Raw genomic sequence first — 24,258 nt, 5'->3', positions numbered from 1 at the left:
TAGGAAAAGGAGGCCATGGAGGGGGAGGATGTCTGAGACAGAAGAAGAAGAAGAAACATAACAAAGCTGTGGAGGAGAAAGTTTAAACAACACAGACCTTTAACCAATCACATTCTGATCAGAGGTTTGTTGGTTTGAATCCTCACTGAGTCCAGAGAACTGTTGAGCAACGCCTCCTTTCAACGACCTGTTTCTGTTGATGGTTGATGTCTCTGATAATGGTATTATTGTTGTTATTGTTATTACTTACTGGTTTTTTATTGGCTGAACAGAGTCCTGTGTTCAGACTGAACTTCACGTGACATTGCAGCAACTGTTTCTACTTCAGTGAACACAAAGACACAAAGATACAGCCTTAACTACAAAACACACCAACATACACACTACAACACACACTACAACACACGCTGTAATACACATACACATACACACACACACTGTAACACACACACAGGTCAGTGCTCATTACTTTGATGCTCTGTAGTCGCTGCAGTTTGATCTGATTTCTTTGTCAGATTCAGTTCAACTAATGACACACACACACACACGCACGCACACACACATGCACCCACGCATGCACGCACCCACACACACACGCACGCACCCACCCACACACACACACACCACTGTGTGTATTTCATATCTCTAACGCAGTAGATATCAGATGGCTTTAACCATACATCAAATAAACTCTGTACACAATTTTTTGTACAAAATGTGTCTTCGTTAAGGGAATGTTTTTCCATGAAGACTCAGTCCAGACCTGGAGACTCAGTCCAGACCTGGAGATTCAGTCCAGACCTGGAGACTCAGTCCAGACCTGGAGACTCAGTCCAGACATGGAGACTTGGTCTCTGGTGTCCAATGTACATGTTGAAGGCTTGTGATCAGAGACAGGAGGAGTTGACCTGCAGCTGCTGGCTGATGGTTTATGAAGACCATTTAATGACGATCCATCCAAATCATTTCACATTTCAAACAGACTCCTGTCACATATCTGAGGAAACTGGATCTGGTGATAAAAATAAGAGAGTCTCACCATCACCAACAAAAAATCAAAACAATTCAGTCTTGTTTCCACCATTTTAATCACTTTGAAACACCAACTCTTGAGATGTTGAGAGGTCCAAGTCACAGCAGATAGAAAAATATCATCTGGGATAATAAAAGTACAACAGCAGGATGCAGGTTTAAAAACACTCTTATTGTGAATTCTGATTTGAACCTGCTTCACGCTGTAAGACTGAGGGAAGATAATTCACACAGAGAAACATTTTACATGGTGAATGAGTCTGGAGAGAGAATAATACTGAGACTACAAAAATGAAATATGGAAAGTGTAAATAAACCAAAGCTTTAATTAAAACTAAAGACATGAATACAATTTAAAAAATAACAAAAACACAAAATACTGATATACTTAATCTGAATCTGAAACTGAATTTGAATGTCATTCCTTCTGATTATCTCTTATACCAGAATACAAATGTGCATGATATCATAAAACACTGAGACGCCAAATAATAGGATGCATGACGTATAAAATAAGAAATTCTTCTATTACTTGTGTGGAATTATCCTCCATTCATCAGTCACACAAATGAAGAACTGACTTTGTACTTTCTTTAGTTTAAACCACATCATAAACTGGGTCAGCTGAACCTGGTTCATCTGGATCACTGGACCTTGTTGGACTGAACTTCTCCAGGTTTCTCTCTCATTGAGTTTGATCAGTTTTCAGCTCTGACCTTCAGGAGGCCTCGGTGACGTGATGAATGTTTCCTCTGTTTGGTCCCAAGATGAAACCGACTGGTTACTCACTGTAACCGTAGCTCCATGAGTGGATCTGGATGGCTCTCTCCAGGTCAAACAGTCAAAACAAACTCAGCTGGACCGGTGGATACATTTCTCAGGTGTTCCATTATGATGCTACTGAGGTCAAGTTTTCATTGAAGTTAGAAACCAGTCTGGTGAAGCTCTGCTGATTGAGCTCTGTCTGTTAACTCCCACCAACTAAACACTGATGTAATCAGCTGACATGAATATATGGATTCAAATAAGTTATCTAGCATTATTTAAAATGTGCTAGCTATTAGCTAACACTGTATAAAGTTAGCTAGATTAGCTAGCACTGATAGAAACACAGCTAGTAAGTCCAGCACCAGTTTGGTCCAGCTGTCCTGCCGAGGACAGAATCAATAGCTCAGAGTCAGGAATCTCAGCCAGAACATTTTGGGGATCAGAACTTCCTGCTACTGTTTTAACATTTCTCTTTTGTCTGAAGACCATGTCCTTCTGTTACCCTGGAAACTGTTCTTTGTCTCCAAGGTGTCAGGTGAGACAGAGAGGACATCTGAGCTTTGCTCTGATTGGCTGACAGCAGTGAAGACAGTGAACCTTCGTTAGTGAGTGAATCCCTCTGAGTCCTTCTTTCTTTGGTCTGATCCAGACCCAGAGTTCAGCTGTTGAACCTCAGATTCCTGCAGACACTAAAACAACAAAGTCAGTGTTAACATCTGGACACCTAAGCTCTGTACTCCTGGATGAAGGGTGACTGACCTGCAGCTGTTAGGACCATAGGATAAAGGCCAAAGAGAAGAATAGAAACAGAAATAGAAACTGAAAGGAGAAAACAGTGGAGCATTAGTAGAATCCACTGGAAGCATTTTCGTTAGTTCTGTATTGCTAGCTTTGACTGTCCTGACCTTCTCCTCGAGCTCTTTGATCTGTCGTTTCTGTGCTTCAATACATTCCTCCAGCTCCTTGTTCCTCTGTCAAACACATCAGCATCATGTCATTAACATCAACCTTTCCTACCTAATCCTGGTTTATGCTTCATGTTGACCGTTTAACTGTTTACCTGCTGGGTGAGCTGCAAGAGTTCCATCCTCTCTCTGAGGATCTGGGCATCTCTCTCTCTCAGCTCACACATCACAGTTCGTTTCCATTGGTCCATGGCTCTCCTCAGCTCCTCCTTTTCTTCCTCTGTTAGATTCTCAGACAGTCGACCTTCCCCCATCTTAAATCCCTCCTCTTCCTGCTGCAGAGCCTCAAACAACATGGCCTCCAGCTCCAGGATCCTCTGTGCAGATTTTAGAATAAAAACACACTCAGTGTCCAGCCAGGTTATTTTTCAAGACTAAAGAATTTAGAAACAAGTCAGGGCTATGATTAGTTCGAAATGTGTGTTTGTTGAGATGAGTACTGAATGTTAATCTGCTGCTTCCTTCTCGTGGTCTGGCAGGTCATGGAAGACTTAGACTGGTTCTTTGTGTCTGTGGGTCACGTCTGTGGAGGAAAGTTGTTCTGGCGTCTTTCCTTTGGGAACTGATTCTGCAAGATCTGCCAATCAGATCATGTGGGTGGGGCTTAATGTGGTGATGGACAGAACAGTAACAGTAGTCACACATGTTATCTGAATTAGTTTTCCAATTGAATGTCTCTGATTGATTGGAGGACTGTCCAGCTGATGCAGAGGTATTTTATTCTCTGGATCATAATAAAATCCTTCCTTACTCTGGTTCTGATTAGAACTGACCAGTCTAGTGACAGGATACTTTAAGGAATGAGATCACCTTAGCACAAAGGCTGGGGAAAGAGATACCAGGTGGTCTGATCAGATGTCCTCTGGTTATGGTATTTATTAGTCCATCTCTGAACATAGCTCATACCTTGTGAGCCTGATCCATCGACTGCTTCCTGTAGTCCAGCTCTTCATCCAGGTAACCTTTCTGCTTACTGAACAGATCCTAGAAAACACAGAGATCAGACTGTAAAAGAATCTGAATCCAGAGCAGATGAATGCTGTCAGGCAACACCGCTAAAGCCACCATGAACAATGTCACCATGTTTGACTGCTTTGACATTGCACTCATGAATTTATTTATGAGATATGACATTAAAAAAAGGAGTGAAAGGAGTAAAATCTAATACAGAGACAATTTTTTCCAAATGACTCAAGATAAAGTCAATAAAGTTTCAACAGTTAATGCAGTGAGCTGAGGATCACGAGTCACAAATCCGCTGATTTTTACCTTCTCGCTCTCTATATCCAACATCTTCTGCTGCAGAGCCGACTTTGTCACTTCTATTGACTCCAGCCACTGAGAGACAGAGTCAGAGTGAAAGACACAGAGAGACAGAGACAGAGTTAGAGTGACAGACACAGAGAGACAGAAAGAGAGACAGAGAAGACGTTGGACATGAACGGAGTGACATTATTTAATTTCTCCTCTATTCATATTTATGTCTAATTCACCAACAACAATCTAATGATTCTGAAAGAAGACAGAACCTAAAAGCTTTCAGTCTTAGTTCACAACTTGCAGCAATGGAGAGTTACAGAGCAGCATAAGGGAGGATGGTTTAGATCTTATGTTCAAGCGTTTCTCACCTTCTCTGCCAGAGTGAGCACCGTCCTGGCATGAATCACAACCACCTGCTCCTCATTGGCCAGATTCTACAGGAACACAACACGACAACACATCAGTTTATATTTCACATTTGACACTTGTCAGTTTTAGTCAGATTCACTAGTAATCCATCGATCATGAGACTGCAGATCAGTCAAACTCGTTTCAACGTGTTGTAGCAACATGTTCACATAGAACCCTTTATGAGCTGTGTCCAGTATAAATAACATGTAAATATGGTGCATGTGGCTGCTGATAGGTTAAATGTGTTCTCACAAACTGGATCATATTTCAGAGACACTGTCACTCAGGCCATGTTTAATGTAACACTGTGACTGACACAGACATGTACAAAATAAATTCAACATACACTTACGGCGTTATCTCCCAGAATGTCCAGCTTCTTCATCAACTCACTGATTACAATGTCCTGGTCAACGAAATCAAATGAACACTTCATTAATTTAGGGTGAGGGTTAGTGATAAAAATATAATTCAAAGCGCTAAGTCTTCCTTTGAGATCTTTTAACTGCTACAAATACAGGTCTTTCAGTCCACGATGATACAATAGATAAAAGCATTGGTTGTTAATAACTGGGAGAGGAAGGCAGAGGGCAGGACGGATGACAAAGTTTTTAATTTTTTCTGTCACTGGGTTAAATCTGCAGTTGCCTTTCCAACCTTAACCTCACGTGTGTTCAGGTGTGTTCATATATATTTAGGTATATTTACACGTGTTCAGATGTACTCTGGCATTACTCACAGTGACTCCCTCTGCCTCACAGTAGATCTGCAGAGGGCTGAGGCCTTCTGGGAAATGGAGTTGTTGGAAGTTAATGGCGGGCGAGCGTCGCTCCCTTTCCTGAAAAGCAAACATATGTTTCCATAGTAACAGAGAGACAGCATGTCCATCACTCTGTCACCAACTTGTTCATGTCTGTCTGACAGCAGGAAGTAGTTGGTGCAGAGTGTTTTTACCTCCAGCTCTAAAATCCTGAACTCCAGCAGCTCATTTTGGTCTTTGACGTCCTGGATGTAATTTTTCAGTCGGAGCTCTTCACCTTCCATCTGCCTCACCTGTAAAACACCATCAACATCCAAAGTCCATGTGTGTGTGTGTATAAACATAGACATATATATATATATGTATATATATATATACACATATATATATATATACATATATATATATATGTATATATGTTGTTCTAGATTCATTATGAATGTTTGATATGACTAACGATCAGGACACTCTAGAGGAGAAAATAATAATAATGGCTCAAATCAAATCGAATCAAATACTTCACCTTCTCCACAAGCTCCTGATTCCTCTGATACAACGCCTGCTTCTCCTCCACCCATTTCACATCCTGAGACAGAGACAGAGAGACAGAGAGACAGAGACAGAGACAGAGATACTACTGATAATGTGATTAACATAAAACGTTATGTCATGTGATTGGTTTATAGATCAGACCTCTAACAGAACTCTTCTATGTTATACGCTCTATGCTCTATATTCATTGTTCTAGCTCTACGATCTACATTTGTGGTTCTAGCGCTATGTTCTTGTTACAGGCTCTGGTTTACCCCTGTGCTTACAAGAGAAGTAAAGAATTGTTGAATGTGGTTTATTGTCTTCTCTCCCTCAGGTGAAGCTGATCAAAGGTCATCAAAAGGATCCAATAAATAATGGAAGGAACCCGCCGCTCTCTCTCGCTCTCTCTCGCTCTCTCTCGCTCTCTCTCCCTCTCTCTCGCTCTCTCTCGCTCTCTCTCGCTCTCTCTCGCTCTCTCCCCTCCTTCTCCTTCTCTTTCCTCCAGCCATTGCAGCAGGAGCCGTCTTGATTTTTAGGCTCTTGATGGTCAAAGTGGTCGTGGAATGGTAATTAAAAGTGTTGCTCAGGAGGTGCCAGGACTTTTGGGTCCTCAAAGCTGAAGGTGAAGACTGTCAAGGAAGATGTGAAGGGAATGGACAATGTAATGTGCTACTATTGAAAGAAAAGAGGGCATATTGTGGCAGGTTGTCTTGTATTGAATAAGTTACATGTAAAATCAGTAATTTTGGTAAACAAACCTGTGGCATCTAAAGAGCTGTCCACTGATGTGATGGATTCTGCTCCATTTGTTATGGACAGTGTTGTCTTCACGAGCTTTAGGGAGTGTTACCCTTTGATAATGGTTCTGCTGTAGGTTCTGATATGCCAGTGGTAGGTTTTGGAATGAAATATATAGTTGTGGTGCTGCATATACATTTACAGATGTTTTCCATTAGGGAGGTGGTACAGGAATCTTTGGGCTTAGTCCATCTCAGTTGGTTTGATGAAAGTAGAACATTTTTACCTGGTGATAAAGTTTTAGTATGGATTCAGATCCCTGGTTCTAGCCTGGAAGCTCAATATATTGATCTTATCTGGTGCTAATAAAGGTTGATGATGAAGATGATCTTGTGCCCACTGCAGATCGTTGACACAGATCTCGTCTTGTCAATATGTTGAAGCCCTTCTGTGAGAGGGAACATGTACAAATAAAACCTCAAACTGAGACAGGTGAAGTTGCCTCTCCTTGTGTCTGTGAAGGTTCTCAGTCATCCAGGTCGTGGTATATCCAAAAAGGGTTAAAAGAAAAAGGCAACTGGACTTACGAGTTTTTTGAAAAGACGTTTCACCACTCATCCGAGTAGCTTCTTCAGTTCTAGAACTGAAGAAGCTACAGTCTACAAGTCCAGTTGCTTTTTTTTTTTTTTTTTAACCCTTTTTGGATATACCTCTGGTGGTAGAGAGGGTTCAGAGGAGCTGTCCAGTTCTGAAGTTACCTCTCCTTGTGTTAGACTGGTAGTAGAGAGGGTTCAGAGGAGCTGTCCAGTGCTGAAGTTACCTCTCCTTGTGTTAGACTGGTAGTAGAGAGGGTTCAGAGGAGCTGTCCAGTGCTGAAGTTACCTCTCCTTGTGTTAGACTGGTAGTAGAGAGGGTTCAGAGGAGCTGTCCAGTTCTGAAGTTACCTCTCCTTGTGTTAGACTGGTAGTAAGAGGGTTCAAAGGAGCTGTCCAGTGCTGAAGTTACCTCTCCTTGTGTTAGACTGGTAGTAAGAGGGTTCAGAAGAGCTGTCCAGTGCTGAAGTTACCTCTCCTTGTGTTAGACTGGTAGTAGAGAGGGTTCAGAGGAGCTGTCCAGTTCTGAAGTTACCTCTCCTTGTGTTAGACTGGTAGTAAGAGGGTTCAGAGGAGCTGTCCAGTTCTGAAGTTACCTCTCCTTGTGTTAGACTGGTAGTAGAGAGGGTTCAGAGGAGCTGTCCAGTGCTGAAGTTACCTCTCCTTGTGTTAGACTGGCAGTAAGAGGGTTCAGAGGAGCTGTCCAGTGCTGAAGTTACCTCTCCTTGTGTTAGACTGGCAGTAAGAGGGTTCAGAGGAGCTGTCCAGTGCTGAAGTTACCTCTCCTTGTGTTAGACTGGCAGTAAGAGGGTTCAGAGGAGCTGTCCAGTGCTGAAGTTACCTCTCCTTGTGTTAGACTGGTAGTAGAGAGGGTTCAGAGGAGCTGTCCAGTGCTGAAGTTACCTCTCCTTGTGTTAGACTGGCAGTAAGAGGGTTCAAAGGAGCTGTCCAGTGCTGAAGTTACCTCTCCTTGTGTTAGACTGGTAGTAGAGAGGGTTCAGAGGAGCTGTCCAGTTCTGAAGTTACCTCTCCTTGTGTTAGACTGGTAGTAGAGAGGGTTCAGAGGAGCTGTCCAGTGCTGAAGTTACCTCTCCTTGTGTTAGACTGGTAGTAGAGAGGGTTCAGAGGAGCTGTCCAGTGCTGAAGTTACCTCTCCTTGTGTTAGACTGGTAGTAGAGAGGGTTCAGAGGAGCTGTCCAGTGCTGAAGTTACCTCTCCTTGTGTTAGACTGGTAGTAGAGAGGGTTCAGAGGAGCTGTCCTGTGCTGAAGTTACCTCTCCTTGTGTTAGACTGGCAGTAAGAGGGTTCAGAGGAGCTGTCCAGTGCTGAAGTTACCTCTCCTTGTGTTAGACTGGTAGTAGAGAGGGTTCAGAGGAGCTGTCCTGTGCTGAAGTGAAAATCTTCCAGATTGCATGGGTCATCTTTCTGATGTGCAATGTTCTGATCTAGCAGAATCATTTGAGACTAGTAAACTTGTTTCAGTAAATGTTTGCTGATATTCCTTCCCAGACTCGTATACTAATGCACGATATTGAGGTGGGTGACTTGTAGCCAATACAATAGCATCCATATACATTTAATCCTGACAAATGTCTTAAGCAGCAGGTAGATGACATGATGCATGATGAATTTGTTACAAAGTTAGTCTTGCTAATTTCTCTTAATGAATTTGAGTTGATCACTTTGTTGAGGACCAGTCTAAGGTGACTGTAACAGTTCTATATTAATGGTTCTATCAGATGTGTTGAGTCATGTTCCACAGAGAGTCACCCTAACAACAAGTTTTTACTATTCAAACAGGTGATGCCACTGTAAGCCCCTCCCTCTTCCTGGGCGAGGCTTATGCTCTGAATTAAACAGGCGCAGTGCCATTGTGTTCGTTGACGCGTTTTAACTTCGTACTTCGTATTTCAGAACAACAAACCATAAACACTGACCTCCACCCTTCGATAGCTTTAAGTTGATCTGTTCTGCATTTGTTTGGCTCTTTACGGAACATGATTCAGTTCTAAGTTGTATTGTTCCACCTCTGTCTAACTCTCATTGGTCCTTTGATCAGCATGAAGACACACCCCCTTTTCTCAAGGAGTCTACCCTGGAGCTAATCGGAACGCAGATAATATTCTCACCTGGACTAAGGACTTAGGAGTCTGTATCTTACATCAGTTTGAAATAACTGCCCTGTAAAGTCTGTCTCTACAGTCTGTGGGTGTTACCAGTCCTTGTTGTTTCAGTGCTGACTCCAGATCTGCAACTCTGGTTTGATACCGGCTAATTTCAGTCAGCAGCTGCTCTCTGGTCTGCAACACATGAACAGAGTGAGTGAGTGGACAAAGAGTGCCTTGCTTCATAGCAGCATGATGCAGCCTTGCTCAGAGGCAGAGTCACCTTAATCTCCTTCTCGGCATCATAGTTTCCTCCACTCGTCTCTGTCAACAGAGCGTACGCTCGCTGCAGCGCCTGATACTCCTGAGTCAGCTGACGGTAACGAAGCTCCGCCTCCTCCCGCACACACCCCTAAAACACAGAACTGCCAGTTAGAGCGCTAACAATACCAGCGTGGTTATAAATAAACTGTCTACTATTAGTCTATAGTTTGTATGACTGACTAATCTCCAGGCTTCAATCAGTAGTTTACCTCTGAGTGTTTGTAACTCTAAAGATTCATCTCTAAACAGAGTTTTCAGCCTGAGTACCTCGTCTGGTTCGGTATCTGGAGTTCTGTCAGTGTGAAAGGACAAAGAGGATCCATCCGAGTCTATAGACGCCTCTTCATCGTAACCATAAAACGTCTCTATGACCTGCACACATACACAACATAGTTCAAACAACTCAACAGCACAGGTTACATTATATGAGATAGGATGCACCACTACTAAAAGACCGGGGGGGTCCAGTTCCCCACCACACCATGCAAAGACAGATATATTGCAGATATTGAACTAATGGTGATTTCTGTTATACCAAGAAAATCTCATTTAGGTCTCAGTAATGATGAAGTCTTCATGAGGAGGTTTAACCAAGATGGGAATGGTGATGATAGTGGAGGTTTAGGAAGGTTCTGTTTGGGTTGGTTTGACATATTTTTCTGACCTTTCTGACTTTTGATACCAGCACTGTTCCTCACTTATCCCCAGACCTCTATCTGATTGTTCTGCTGCAGCTTTCCCTCAGTTCTGTTCGTTTTACCAGTCTTTAGTCCTCCTCAGTGCCCTCTGATCTTCTTTCATGACATAATTAATTACCCACAGCATAAACATTTGTGGAATTCGTTCTGCTCAGCAGACGTTGATGTCCTTGTTGTTTGTAGAAGCAGCTCACCTTCACAGAGCCTGATGTAGTCATTTACAAACTAAGTTACAGTATAACACTGCTGGGCAAGCCCGGCCCCCCAACAATGTCCTGGCCAATGTCCATTTTTTGTTTCACCCTGTCCACTCCAACTAGGTAATACAACATTCTACGGACACACAGTTCAGACTTAAGTAGTGACAGGAGGATGCACTATGACCTTGACAATGCACCTATTGTAGACATGGTCTACACTCTGGTAGAAGAACTCCCAGAGGCAGGAGTAACTGGAGCAAACAAATAATCAGGCAGTGGTCCAATCTCACCCTGCATGCTCTGAAGGTCCGTTTCCTCCTCACAGACTCCTGACGCCTGTATCTTAGTAACATGTCACGCTCCTGTAGAACAAAGACAAAGCACTTCTATTAGAGGGAGTTGTCTTTGTGTCCACTAAGTCACTAAGTCCACTAATTTGATCTAAGTCCAGTATTCATTTGTTTATGTTTTGTTTGTTTTGTTTGTCTCCAAATGGGTTTCATTTAATCAACTAGTCTAGACTTTAAAATTGTCCGTGTCTCTCAGAAAACAGCTTCACACATCTGTCATCAAACCATTCAATACTTACGATGACATTCTTCACATAACCTGCTGTCTCCAGAGCCTGAAAACACAAACAGAGTTTTAATAACATTAAAAAGTTGAACAAAAATGCTGTGGTAGTAGCTTGAACAGGTCATTGATGGCATATAGAAGTAGTACTAGTATTAGCTGTACCAAAAGTACAAACAACAGTAGTAGTAGTATTAATATCTTGGGCAGATTGTTGGTGTATAGTAGTCGTACTAGTATTAGCAGTGCTAACAACAGTAGTAGTAGTAGTAGTAGTAATACCTTGGACAGGTCGTCGATTATGTGTTGTTGCTCCAGGACTTGTAAACGTAGAAACTCCATCTCTCTCTCGTCTTGGCTGTAACCATGGTAACTGGTGGAATGACTACGGTCCAGATCATTTAATGAACTCGGTCTCCTCTGAGGACCACAGCAAATAAAAGTGTGACAATGGCAACACTGGCATCTGGTGCAGTTTTAGTTTTGATTGTTTCTGGATACATGCACATTGCTTCAGGTGGAGCTGGACATGCAACACTGTAACACATGTTACTTTCAATTCTACAATCGTGATATGTGGGTCAGTCCACATATGTCTCTGTATAGTCATACAGTCTGGTCCCTCTCTTCATTTCAAAAGACCTGACACAAACAAATGATACAGTCGAGTTTCTCTGTAGTATTAAGCTGAACCATTAGAAAACTGAAGAGAAATAACTTTGTTATAAAGCAACAAGCGCACACCACACATTAAATGATAATACTGTAGTTCAGTTTGAATAAGATCCTGTCCCAAACTGGTGAGAAGAAGTTACTGGACTTTCACTTCCCACTAACCCAACTTCTTGTTGGTCTGCATGAGGAAACTGAATGTCTGAATCAGGTCTTCAGTTTTCTCAAATAGAGTGTGTAGTATTTGTTAAAGTACTAAAATACAGAGTCTGGCAAAAAAAAAAAAAAAAAAAGTTGTTGGGCCGCCTTTTACTTTGATTCCAGCTCATTCTCTGTATCATTGTTTCTACAATCTTCTCCAATGTCTCAAGATTTATTTCCATCCAGTGTTTCATTCATTTTTCACCAAGATCTTGTATTGATGATGGAGAGTCTGACCACTGCACAAAGCCTTCTCCAGCACACCCCAGAGATTCTCAATGGGGTTCAGGTCTGGACTCTGTGGTGGCCAATCCATGTGTGAACATGATGTCTCATGCTCCCTGAACCACTCTTTCACAATCTGAGCCCCATGAATCTTGGCATTGTCATCTTGGAATATGATCCATTGATGGAATAACCTGGTCATTCAGTATATTCAGGTAGTCAGCTGACCTCATTCTTTGGACACATAATGTTGCTGAACCAAGACCTGAGCAACTGCAGCAACCCCAGATCATAGCACTGCCCCCACAGGCTTGTACAGTAGACACTAGGCATGATGGGTGCATCACTTCATCTGCCTCTCTTCTTACCCTGATGCTTCTCCACTATCCTTCCAGTTTTTAATAATGCCTTGGACAGTTCTTAACCCAGTTTTAGTAGTTTCTACAATCTCCTTAGATGTTTTCTCTGCTTGATGCATGCCAATGATTTGACCCTTCTCAAACAGACGACCACAGGATGTGTCTTTAGACATGGTTGTTGAAGGAATGAGAAGCTACTCATTGCATCGGTTGGGTTTAAATAACTTGTTGTCAGCTGAAACATAATCACCCATGCAGTAATTATCCAATAGGAGGCTCCTACCTATTTATTAGTTAAATCCAGGTGGAGACTTTTTTTGGCCAGGCAGTGTATTACATTTATAAAGTAATATTTGTTTGTACAAGAAACTGATTTGTTCTTGTTCCTATCTGGTTTCACTGGGACAAAACCAACTATGTCCATGTGTCGACATAGTTACCATCTCCATGTTCTCCTGTGTGACAAAGCGCAGCTTGTTGTCGAGGCGACGCAGTGCAAGAGCTAGTTCTTCATTTTTCCTGCTCAGGCGTTTGTTTTTGTCCAGAAGAGGAAGAAACTGACTCTCTGTCTCTCTCAGACGCTTCAGCTACAGGATGTACAAGAGACATAAAAATACATATTAAACAAATTAAATACAGACTTAAAAACAAATCAATCCAGATTAAATCCAATCTGTGTTACCAGTTCATTACGTTCTTCAGACAGCAGAGCATTTCGATCCTCCAGCTTCCTGACGACAGCACTGAGCTCTGCAATCTTCAGCTGAAACCTACGAGTGTCACGGTCCTCCTGAGACTGGACACAAGATCAACAGGTCTGATCAAAAGACAAAGTTTCAAGCCCACACAACGTGAAAACTAAAGGAAAGAAGTCAATCACCCGTCACAAACCTTCGCATCCTGTTAACCAGAAGTAAGAACCAAAAACACCTAATGAATCGACAGTGGATGCTCATGGGTATTGTAGTAATTAAAAACATATCAGTCAGAAGCAAGGAGTCTGTCTGTTCTTTCTGACAAAGTGGATTCTTTGTCATACGACAAAGTACCAGGATGAAGCATTTCTTTTAAAATTAGTAAGTGTACCTGATCACCTGGTTGCATGATATTTTCCTAACTTTGGACTGACAACGAGTGAAGAAAGAGGAATAAACTTATGAACTGTAAAGTCTTCAACCAGCTGCTCTACCTGCTCTGGTGGTGGTCCAACTAAACCAGCACAAACATCACTGCACACACAGTAAAGTGTTGAATGACGACAGCCATTAAAATCTCTCATGTAATGGTCATTTGGTCAACCTGAATCTCTAATAGTTTTGATTAAATGCTAGCAGCCAAAGTTTTGCACTGACTCTCACTGTGTCAGAACTAGAGGTGGTCCACAATGATCTACAATAATCTGTGACACTGGATCAAAGGGTGGGAGGTCGGCTCCTTTCAGAAATGCTGTAAAACTGACAAGAAACAAAAGAAAGGTGTTTCCATGCCATTTGAACAAGCGGAAAAGGTGGGGCTTACAATGTGAGAAATGTTGTTAAGGGTGGGGCTGGGGACAGGGTGGTTAAGCCCCGCCCTCTGTGCATCTCTCAGGGCTGCGATTTGCTGCTCAGCAGCCTGAGTCTGTAACTGGAGGCGGTGGGCGTGTCCAGCCTGAAGCCCCAAAGCTTTATCCAAAACACTGACAGCTCTGTCCTTCAGTTTTATTTCATCCATCTGCACAAAGAGGTTAGAGACAGACAGGGACACAGACAGGGAGACAGGTTAGAGGGGGGTTAGTCAGCTGATGTATGTCCATTCGCTCTGTCTGATCAGACAGATGAGTGTGGGGTACTCAGACAGACAGGTGAGGGGTGGGGTTACTCAGACAGATGGGTGAGGGTGGAGTTATTCAGATAGACAGGTGAAGATGACATTACTCAGACAGACAGGTGAAGATGACATTACTCAGACAGACAGGTGAGGATGGCGTTATTAAGACAGACAAGTGAGGGTTAGGTTATTGAGACAAGCAGGTGAGGATGGAGTTAGTCAGACAGACAGGTCAGAGGTGGAGTTGTTCAGACAGACAGGTCAGAGGTGGAGTTATCTAGAGAGTTCTTCTGTGTTGTATATCAACATCTCTTATTTTCTGATAAAATCCTTCTTTTCGTCTTTTCGCCGAGTCGTCATGGTGATGATGCACTCTGGATTCCCAGTCTATGAATTAGGACTGTGTTCAAAGAGTAGAGGAAGCGTTTGAACCAGATGACCAATCAGATGGCGTCTGATGAACTAACAGCTGTGTTCTCTGCAGAGATAATACTTCTTCTCTGTGGATGATGAGAGTCTTTCTTCCACTGCAAACCTATATTTCTCCATTCTGTATATTTTGATCAATGTCTTCACTAAATGTGTTGATGTATCACACGTCGCCCATAGGTTATGAACTCCTGTTACTCTCTTCTCTTCTCTTCTCTTCTCTTCTCTTCTCTTCTCTTCTCTTCTCTTCTCTTTTCTTCGCTTCTCTTCTCTTCTCTTCTCTTCTCTGCCTAAAGCAGATGGTTCCATTGATAAAAGGAGTGTTTCTGTCCACGGTTATCTTAGTGCTACTAAGATAAGAGGTTAAAGGCTCTTAGATTTGTTTCCTGAGTCTTTTTTCTCAGCAGACTCAGAGAAAGCGAAGTGGAGCAGTGTTCTGGGTGTAAATACAGAGCATGTTGTGTTGTACCAGTCTGTGTTTGGCTCTCACAGTGTCTCTCCTTCTGCTGAACTCAGCTGTACCAGTCGGTGTCTCTCACTACATCTTCCTCATGAGTTCACTCTTTAAATAATGTATTCATTCATCAGGAACAGTGACAACATCTGATTATTTTCTAATTTATTTCACAACTTGTTGTATTATGTTTCTCACGAATATGAAAACTGAAAACCCAATATACAGAACATGATTTTAGGACAAACCTTTACAAACTGGACTGGAGATATGATAAAGATGATGTTTAAGCTGCAATGAACCCGTTTGGGATTTGAGTTGCAGTCTGTATAAAACTCATCTCAGTATTAATAAGATTTACAGTATGCAGAAGTTAAAGATGATTTTTTGTTGGATTTTCATTTAGTAAAACATTATTTTAAACCTAAAAGCTTTACCTACATCTTTATTATTTATTACAGTTATGGTTTGTTTTCCTTACGAAATAATTATTTCTCCCTCAGCTACCCTTTTCAAAATGTAATGCCTCACAAACTCCTCCGTCAGTCTATTTAGAAGGGGTGGGAGTTTATAAGTTATTCTTCTTCTCACTCCTTTTCGAATATGTTTTTCTATGTTTAAATGTTTTGCCTTACTTTTCTTTTTTCTTTTGGTTTGCATATTCGAAATAAACACTTCAATCAATCAATCAACATCAATCTCAGTATGTAACAGTATCAGTATCAGTATCATGTCTTGAAATGGTGTTGTATGTTTGTCCTGGCTCTGAGTTAAAGGTACAATAACACTTAGAGCTAACTGACTCTGATTCAGGGGGTAATTGATTCAATAAGTTAAATAGTTGAATTTAAATTTAGTTCAGTTGGTGTTCCCAAATAAATTGAGTCAAACTTTGTACACACCCTCTAACTTGATCATATTTCTGTGGCAAATTTGAATTTCAGGAAATGAAGAAATTATTTAATGAAAAATGGATCATCAGCTTGGAGTGTGGTTGATAAATATTTATATCTGTTCTGTGGTTCCAGAGTACAGCGTACCCCAACCCGTCTCTCTGGAGATATTCTGTTCAATTAGGAACTGTTACAGTCTTCATTACGTTTTTAAAGAGGTTGTTAAAGAGGTCCATGGTCTACAAGACCACAAACATCAGTCATTCGTATTGTATGTTGATAGTAACAATGTGTGTTAACAGTCACGTATATGTGACAGTGGCTCATACCAGTCTACGGATTTCCCTTTCACAGTCTCTCTTGGTCTTGTTTAGCTCCTCCTGGTGTTGGTGATGAGCTGACCGGAGCTCGGCTGCTCGTGCCTGGCAGGCTTGTTGTGCTGATGTTAGAGCCTCCTCAGTGCTTTTCTTCGCTCCTCGTAGCTCCTGAACTTCTTGCTGGAGACGACAACGCTCAACCTCCCAGTTCCTCCTTCCCTCCTCCACCTCTGCTAGCAGGGCGCTCCTTACCTGAAAAATGAGAGAACAGAGTATTAAACACCCTCCACACCTTCAGGAGTTTACATCTTCAACAATCTAATTCCTCCTGCTGCTCCCCTCTCTCTCTGTTTCTGTCTCTACCCGGCTGGCCTTAGGCAGATGGGTCCCTCCATATGAGCTGGGTTCTGGTCAAGGTTTCTTCCCGTTAAAAGGGAGTTCTTCCTGCCACCGTCGCCTTTACGATTGCTCTGGGGGTTTCAGGCTTGGTTTCAGACTGGAGTTTAATAAAGCATCTTGAGACAATTTGTACTTTTACTGACACTATATAAATGAAACTGAATTGAATTGAACAGTCTCCACATTACTATAGCACATAGTACAGGATGCCCTCCTGCTAGGTGTGGGAGGGGAGTGAGCTGGAAGGGGCATGATGGCTGGTATCCATGTTCTCAGAGAGTGTGGGCCGTTTCTTGAACCACAGAGTGTAGATGGGGGGGGGGGGGGGGGGGTAAGTGCAGAGGACTGAGAGCTAACCCAAAACTAACACCACACTGGCTCTCTTTACCCAGTATTTTCCATGCCAATTTAATTGTAACATCATGATTTTCTTGGAAATCTGGTAACACAGTGATGTACTTCACAGTGCACAGTGCTCCTACAATTTGAAGATTAAGGCTCACTTCACAAACTCTGACCCCCAATACATGTGGCATGGCATCAGAGTTATTAGTGACTACAAGAGCATTAACTCAATGTCTCCATTCTCAATGAGCTAAATTACTTTTGCTGGCTTTCACATGGACAGTTGCAGCCACCACAGCCAAACCCCCTGCTGACTACCAGTTCCCCACACTCACTCCACCACTAATGTCTGTGCTGCATGGAGCCAAATTAATGCACACAAGACTCTGGTGCCCGATGGCATCCCCAGACACAACATGTGCAGAACAGCTTGCTGGGGTCCTAACAGGCATCTTCAACTTCTTTTGCCCAGGCAGTTGTCCCAATGTGTTTTAAATCCATCGCCGTTGTGCCAGTATGTAAACACTCAAGGTCAGCATGCCTACATGACTACCGTCCTGTAGCGTTCTCATCCATCATAATGAAGAGCTTTGAATGGCTAGTCCTGGCACACCTTAAAACCTGTGTCCCACCCACACTGGACCCTCGCCAATTAGCTTATTGCAAAAAATGGAAATAATATCTGAACTATACCCTCTCATATATGGACAGTAAGAAAACATGCAGGCAAAAATGTTGTTTGTTGACTTCAGTTCAGCATTTAACAATGTTATCTCCCCCAAGCTGATCACATAACTCGAAGGATAGATGAATGGATGGATGGATGGATGGTTGGACAGATAGATGGATGGATGATAAATGGATGGGTGGATGGGTGAATGGGTGGATCAATGGATGGATGGATGGATGGTTGGGTGGATTAATGATGGAGGGATGGATGGGTGGATGGGTGAAGGCAGACCAGGTGGATCACCTTGTCCGTGGATCCATCCCTCAGCGTTGCCACCAGTCCGTTCAGGCGCTGGATTTCTCCATCTTTGATTTTGATGACCCTCATGAGCTCCATCTCATGTTGCCGTAGTAACGTCTCCCTGGTAACTGCTAGCTCCTTTTGCTTCTCCTCGTGGAGCTTGGTCTTTAGCTCCGTCACAGCAACTGTTGCTCGGTGATGCTCCGCCTTGAGCTCTTGACTCTTCTCTCTCTCCAGACGGCTTACCTGGGAGAAGACAAGAGTAGATCTAAGAGAGAGTGTAGTCGTAGTACTAAAGCGTCGTAGAGGTAGCAGTAACATCTGTCAGAGCTCCAGCATTCCTCTGTGGGTAGAGGAGAATCTTCCAGAAGGATGACCATCTCTGCAGCAATCCACCAATCAGGTCTGTATACAAGGACGAAATTTTGATTTCAGAAGTGGGAGGGACACAAGTATTTTTAATAAAACTACTACTGTTTTCTAGTAGTTCTTCTAGTTTTCTATTGCTACTTTTAAGTTTAATGTTCCCTTTTTTTGGTTTGACTGGTTGTAAAGCATGTAGCAAAACATTATCATCCAATTCTGTGTTAGTCAACGTCACTCCAACTCAGTACCACCAATTTTACACTTATTTATGGAATTTATGGTAAACAGAGCTCATTTACATAGCACCACCCAGTGGTGGGCAGGTCAAACTGGCATCACAGGTGGAGAGAAATTGAATAAAATGTCGGCACGCACATATACACATGGACACCGATTCAAACGTTAATGTAAATGAAACCTCTGATATTACAATCCTTCTAGCTGACGTGACCCAGGCAGAACAAACGCCCAACTTACAGGAGCAGGTTAACAAGGACTCCTGACCTCAGACTAGCAGACCAGTGTGACAGCAAGGTGGAGTGACAGCGGGGACGGCCAATCACACAAGAAATGGCAGAGCCAATCGAGGAGCTTGTGGGCGGGGCTAAACTAAGGGAAACAGGCTTCAGCTTGAGCGGCCGTTTTCCGCTTGGTCCTAGTGCTTGACGTGTCTCTGTTTACTATAGCGTAACATTGTTTTTGGACGGTAAAAAGTGCAGGGGACCAAAACGACCTTTTGAAAAAGTGCAGGGGACATGTCCCCTGTGTCCCCCCTCAAAATTACATCCATGCCTGTATAGTAGAGTGGCCAGAAGCCACTGCTGGGTAAAAGGCACATGGCAACCTACCTGGAGTTTGCCAAATGGCACCTAAAGGACTCTCAGACCATGACAAACAAAATTCTTTGGTCTGATGAGACAAAGATTGCATTCTTTGGCGTGAATACAAGGCTTCATGTTTGGAGAAAACCAAACTGTCTATATGCATAGATCGTCTTTTTACTAAATATGATGCGACTGGTCTAATTCTCAGTCCCCTGTGAATTTTGATTGACAACAGGCTCCTTCAGCATCAGGTCAACAGGTATCACCAACAGGCCAGTCATTTTATGAGCGCACCATCGACTTTCCTTCTTTAGTCCGATGCTCTACTCATGCCCGGTCATGTCACGTTTTTTACATCATGTCATCCGTGGAGGTTAAAAAAGTAACAAGCCGGTTTTTCCAATGTAAGGAGTAGAAAGTACAGATATTTGTGTACAAATGTAGGGAGTAAAAGTAAAAAGTTGTCAGAAAAATAAATACTCAAGTAAAGAACAGATACTTGAAAAATCTACTTAAGTACAGTAAGTACAGTAACGAAGTATTTGTACTTCGTTACTTCCCACCTCTGGAATGCAGCATTGTACAGAGACATCCTGGATGAAACCTGCTCCACAGCGCTCTTGACCTCAGACTGGGTCAACAGTTCATCTTTCAGCAGGGCAACGACCTAAGCACACAACCAAGATATCAAAGGAGCGGCTTCAAGACAACTCTGTGAATGTCCTTGAGTGGCCCAGCCAGAGCCCAGACTTGAATCTGATTGAACATCTCTGGAGATCTGAAAATGGCTGTGCATCGACGCTGTAGCCATCCAACCTGAAGGAGATTGAGAGGTGCTACAAAGAGGAATGGGCAAAACTGCCCAAAGATAGGTGTGCCAAGCTTGTGGCATCATATTCAAAAAGACTTGAGGCTGCAATTGCTACCAAAGGTTTATCAACAAAGTATTGAGCAAAGGCTTTGAATACTTATGTACATCTGATTTCTGAGTTTTTTAGTTTTAATAAATTTGCAAAAATCTGAAAAAAAAGTTTTTCACATTGTCATTATGGGGTGCTGTGTGAAGGATTTTCAGTAAAAAAAAATAATAATAAAATTTAATGAATTTAATCACTGGGATAAGGTTGGAACATAACAAAATGTGGAAAAAGTGAAGCGCTGTGAATACTTTCCAGATGCACTGTAGAAGAGTGAAATACAGTACAATGGAGCAGTAATACAGAGCAGTACGATAGTTCAGTACTGTGAAGAAGCACTACATTCTGCACCATGGTTAAGTACTACGGTTTAGTACTATGGAGCAGTACTTCTTTACAGTACAACTGTAACGGTTTTGTAGTAGTAATGGGAGTAGTCCTTACTTTGTTCTTTTCCTGCTGTAGTTCGATCTGGATCTCTGTCAGTTTGGCTCTCAGCTCCTCATTGGCAGCTTGAAGGGTTGCCATGGCGTCTGGTCGCTCCCCCTTCCCCCGCCCTCCTGGTCCTCGCTTTGACATCACCACCACCACCTGCAGACTCCACCCCCCCCCCCTCCCAGTGAGCTGTCAGTCAACCTGAAGTTTGACTACATCTGCACCTGTCCACACAAAAATACCGATACACACAAACAATGAACACATGGTCAGATTCACACGTTCACCAGTTTGTACTGGTTGGATGAATTTTTTACTAATCAGCTGTACAGCTTTAATAACAGTAGTTTTACGAGTGTTAGAAGTCTTAATAGTGTCAGCACAGGAAGAAACTTCAGAAACAGTTGTATAAGTTGTAGCTGCACTAGCAGTGGTACCAGTACCAGTACCAGCACCACCAGTACCAGTAGCAGTAGAAGCAGTACCAGTGGAGCCAGTATCAGTAGAAGCACCAGTAGCAGGAGTTTTGGTACCAGTACCAGTACCAGTAGTATCAGTATTATCAGTACTATTTGCAGTAGCACAAACAGAAGCAGTAGCAGCAGTACCATTAGCAGTAGTTTTGGTAGTCAGTACCAGTAGAAGCAGTACGAGTAACAGTAGTATTGATACCAGGAGCTCTGCAGACTAATTTTTCCTGAAACTGATCAGAGATGTTTCATGCTGTAATAAGCATATGTGCATGACTGTTTCCATGGCAACAGCATCAGCCCTGAGCATTTGTAATTCTCATCACCCTCATGAACACAGAATGACAGATGAGGCCTTAGTGAACACACACAGATGAATCACTCACTGTCCAATAGGAAACCTCCGACTCTGCATAGCTGTGTCTCAGTGTGTCAGCAGATTAGCCTTCTGTCCTCAGCATGCTAGCTTCACTGCAGCTCTGTGTGTCTGTCTCTGTATCTGTCTCTATTAGTAGATAGCAGTTAGCTCCTGTCACAGTGTTTGTGTGTCGGTGCTGTTAGCATCTCTGCATCCTCTGCAGACGTCATCTCCTCCTCCTCCTCCTCCTCCTCCTCCTCCTCCTCCTCTTCCCAGCATCCCTCAGTGTGACAGAGAGCTGACCCATCAGAGCTCTGTCTCCCTCTGCTGGAGGTCCACCACCATCACACCAAACTATGATGGTTTCAAAACATTCTTCAATAATTAGTGTTCCACTGGAAAATGTCTCAGCTATGGACTGCTGACTTTACCATTTTAATGTTCTCCATTTTCTCTCAGTACTACACTCAGAGAAAAATCGAGCTAAAGAAAGATAATCCACTGGGCAGATTTATCACAACCAGCAAACATCCCAGCTCAGGATAAACTGAAAATACAATGTTAGATTTGATTAAGTTGAAATAAACATGTTCAAAAACACTGACATTTTCCTCATCAATAGCCACATGGCCATTTCAGTTTTAACCAACATGTCCAGTCTAAAATAATAATTGGGATATGAATAAATGAAACCAAGAACATTTACAATGACAGTTCTCCTTTTATAGGTCAGATGCATCTGGCTGAGTGTGTCTATTAAAATCCTCCCTACACCAGAGAGACATGAGAGACATATTTCATCCATTTAATTAAAAGTGTAACACAGAACTGAGGGAAGTATCCACTTTATATTCTTTAAATAACAGTCAAACCAGATGAGATCACTTTTGATCCCTTCCACAATGTGGAAGAAGAAACTAGACATGGACAGAGGTGTGAGGTGGTGCTATAAAGGTGTGATACGCCCTGTGTCTGGAGATGGTCTAACTTTTAATACTGTGTTTCTGTTCATGAAATGATGAACATTGTTATTGTCCCAGAGTCGAACTTGTTCAAACTGGGTCAAATTAATAGTATACTATGTACAAATGGTGTCTTTACTCTGTGGAGCAACTGTCTTCACATTACTGCTGCATTGGCTCTTCACTTTAATATGTGCCTGCTGGTCAGCTTTAGTTGTTTTAAATGTGTATAAATAAAGTTCACTTAAATAACAAATGTATCAAATAAATATTTTGCTATCTGGACTGAGCTCTGAGCCATTGAAGCAGGGTATTAGGATGTTTTTTTGTTTTTTTCCCCAAGGACAGATTTTAATTAGCTCAGCAGTTTCTCTGTAAAATATTCAATATCAAAGAAGCTACACATGCATGGCAGATTTTACACATGCATGCACATTGTACTAACAGTAAAGCTATAAAGTTGAATAAAATTATATGATCACACTCAATTTTGATTTTAATGACAAAACCATCATGACACTGTATGCCTCACACACCTCATTTCTTTTTGAAAAAGATTCATGATGCTCTGAGGATAATTATTTCACATCACTGACTCCTTTCTTTCTGGTTTGATGGAATTTTTGTTTCTTCAGGGCTCAAGTTACTCATTAAAAGATTTTCTTGTTTCAGACCAAAGAAAGTTTTCCTTGAAGACTAGAAATTTACCCGGATGCACTCTACTCAAGCTTAATGAAGCATCAAGCTCATGAATAACCGAAACGCACTGATGTAGTGACAGGGTTAGGAACTTATCTGAGAGCAGCTTCTGTCGTCTTTGTTTTTACTGACAATGAAAACATTCATCTGCTGAGAAGTCGTCCAATCTTCTTTTTGTCAGTCGGTCCTAACATGTCAATTTGGACAGATCTAACTAATCAGCTGAGAGCTCCACCTGTTAGGGTTAGGGTTAGGGTTCAACCCTGCTCCTTTATCAGCCCTTGTCATATTTTGGGATGATGAGAGAAATTCTTTGGATGCACCACCACGGTAACCAACGGTGATACTACAGCATGATGGAGCCTGTTGTGTCTCCATGGTGACGGGAAAGGTGGAAAAGAGGAGAGAAGCAGAGAGGATGGGAAAAGAGAGAGAGAGAGATAATTATGTCTGAGGAAACTCTGTAGCCAATCACAGCTGGCTGACAGCTGGGAGGTAATGGGTGGGTTTTGCAGTGTCATGCCAACTGCAGCTTATTAAACAGCTTTCACAATCACAATATGACAACAGGAGAAAGGGAGTTTAATAGAGGAAAAGAGAAGGTCTGAAAATATTTCACTGTAATATGTCAACCTCTCTCGTCCTCTCTTTCTCTATTATTCTTTACACCCAGTCTCTTGACTGAAACAACTCAATTTCACCCCTCACTAACACTGACTGTGTGTGTTATACTGTGTTTTTGTGTGTGTTATAGTGTGTGTGTGACCAGAAGTAATTTAAAACAATGTCAAACCAGAGAGAGTAGAGTCTTGGTTTCTTTATTAAAAATGTTCATGACAAAACTTCCAGAACTGTTCAAGTAATAGCAAGAAAGCTGTCTGTCATTAACACACTGTTATTTATGCACAATGTTAGATGTAGAATCTTGTTTTCACATTCTGAACTGTTAAACTGTGTTCTAAACATCAAACACCTCTTCATGTCCCTCTTGGCTCTTTAATCCTATTTTACACCAGTCATCAGTCCCAGAATGGGGAAACACATTCAGCAATTTCTAACTCAGGTTCATCAGTTGAGCATCAGTTTCTAACCTAACACTTCATCTGTCTACTACACCTCAATGCTCTTTAATATTGGAGCTCCATCCAACATTATTCCCTACTGAAGAGAACAGACTGGATGACTGATGCTTA

The 24,258-nt window shown here is 42.2% G+C and overlaps 1 protein-coding gene across 1 annotated transcript; it reads right to left on the bottom strand.

Annotated features, from left to right (window-relative positions):
- Window positions 1-26: 26 nt before the first annotated feature.
- On the bottom strand, window positions 27-20,720 carry jakmip3 (Janus kinase and microtubule interacting protein 3; the record flags this gene model as incomplete). The annotated part of the gene is made up of 22 exons (XM_084568104.1): window positions 27-2,619; window positions 2,706-2,771; window positions 2,861-3,082; window positions 3,672-3,749; window positions 4,035-4,103; window positions 4,394-4,459; window positions 4,789-4,842; window positions 5,176-5,274; window positions 5,391-5,489; window positions 5,720-5,782; window positions 9,278-9,361; window positions 9,450-9,572; window positions 9,758-9,862; window positions 10,679-10,750; window positions 10,978-11,013; window positions 11,244-11,381; window positions 12,859-13,005; window positions 13,101-13,214; window positions 13,937-14,131; window positions 16,333-16,572; window positions 18,038-18,280; window positions 20,586-20,720. 22 exons carry the CDS (start codon window positions 20,718-20,720, stop codon window positions 2,569-2,571), a joined length of 2,499 nt encoding a protein of 832 aa, XP_084424230.1. The 3' UTR covers window positions 27-2,568.
- Between the last annotated feature and the right edge of the window lie 3,538 nt (window positions 20,721-24,258).

This window comes from Chelon labrosus (assembly GCF_963514085.1).
Source record: "Chelon labrosus genome assembly, chromosome: 19".
NCBI lineage: Eukaryota > Metazoa > Chordata > Actinopteri > Mugiliformes > Mugilidae > Chelon > Chelon labrosus.
The sequence above is the reverse complement of the archived record's forward strand: the minus strand, read 5'-3'. Positions and strand labels throughout refer to the sequence as shown.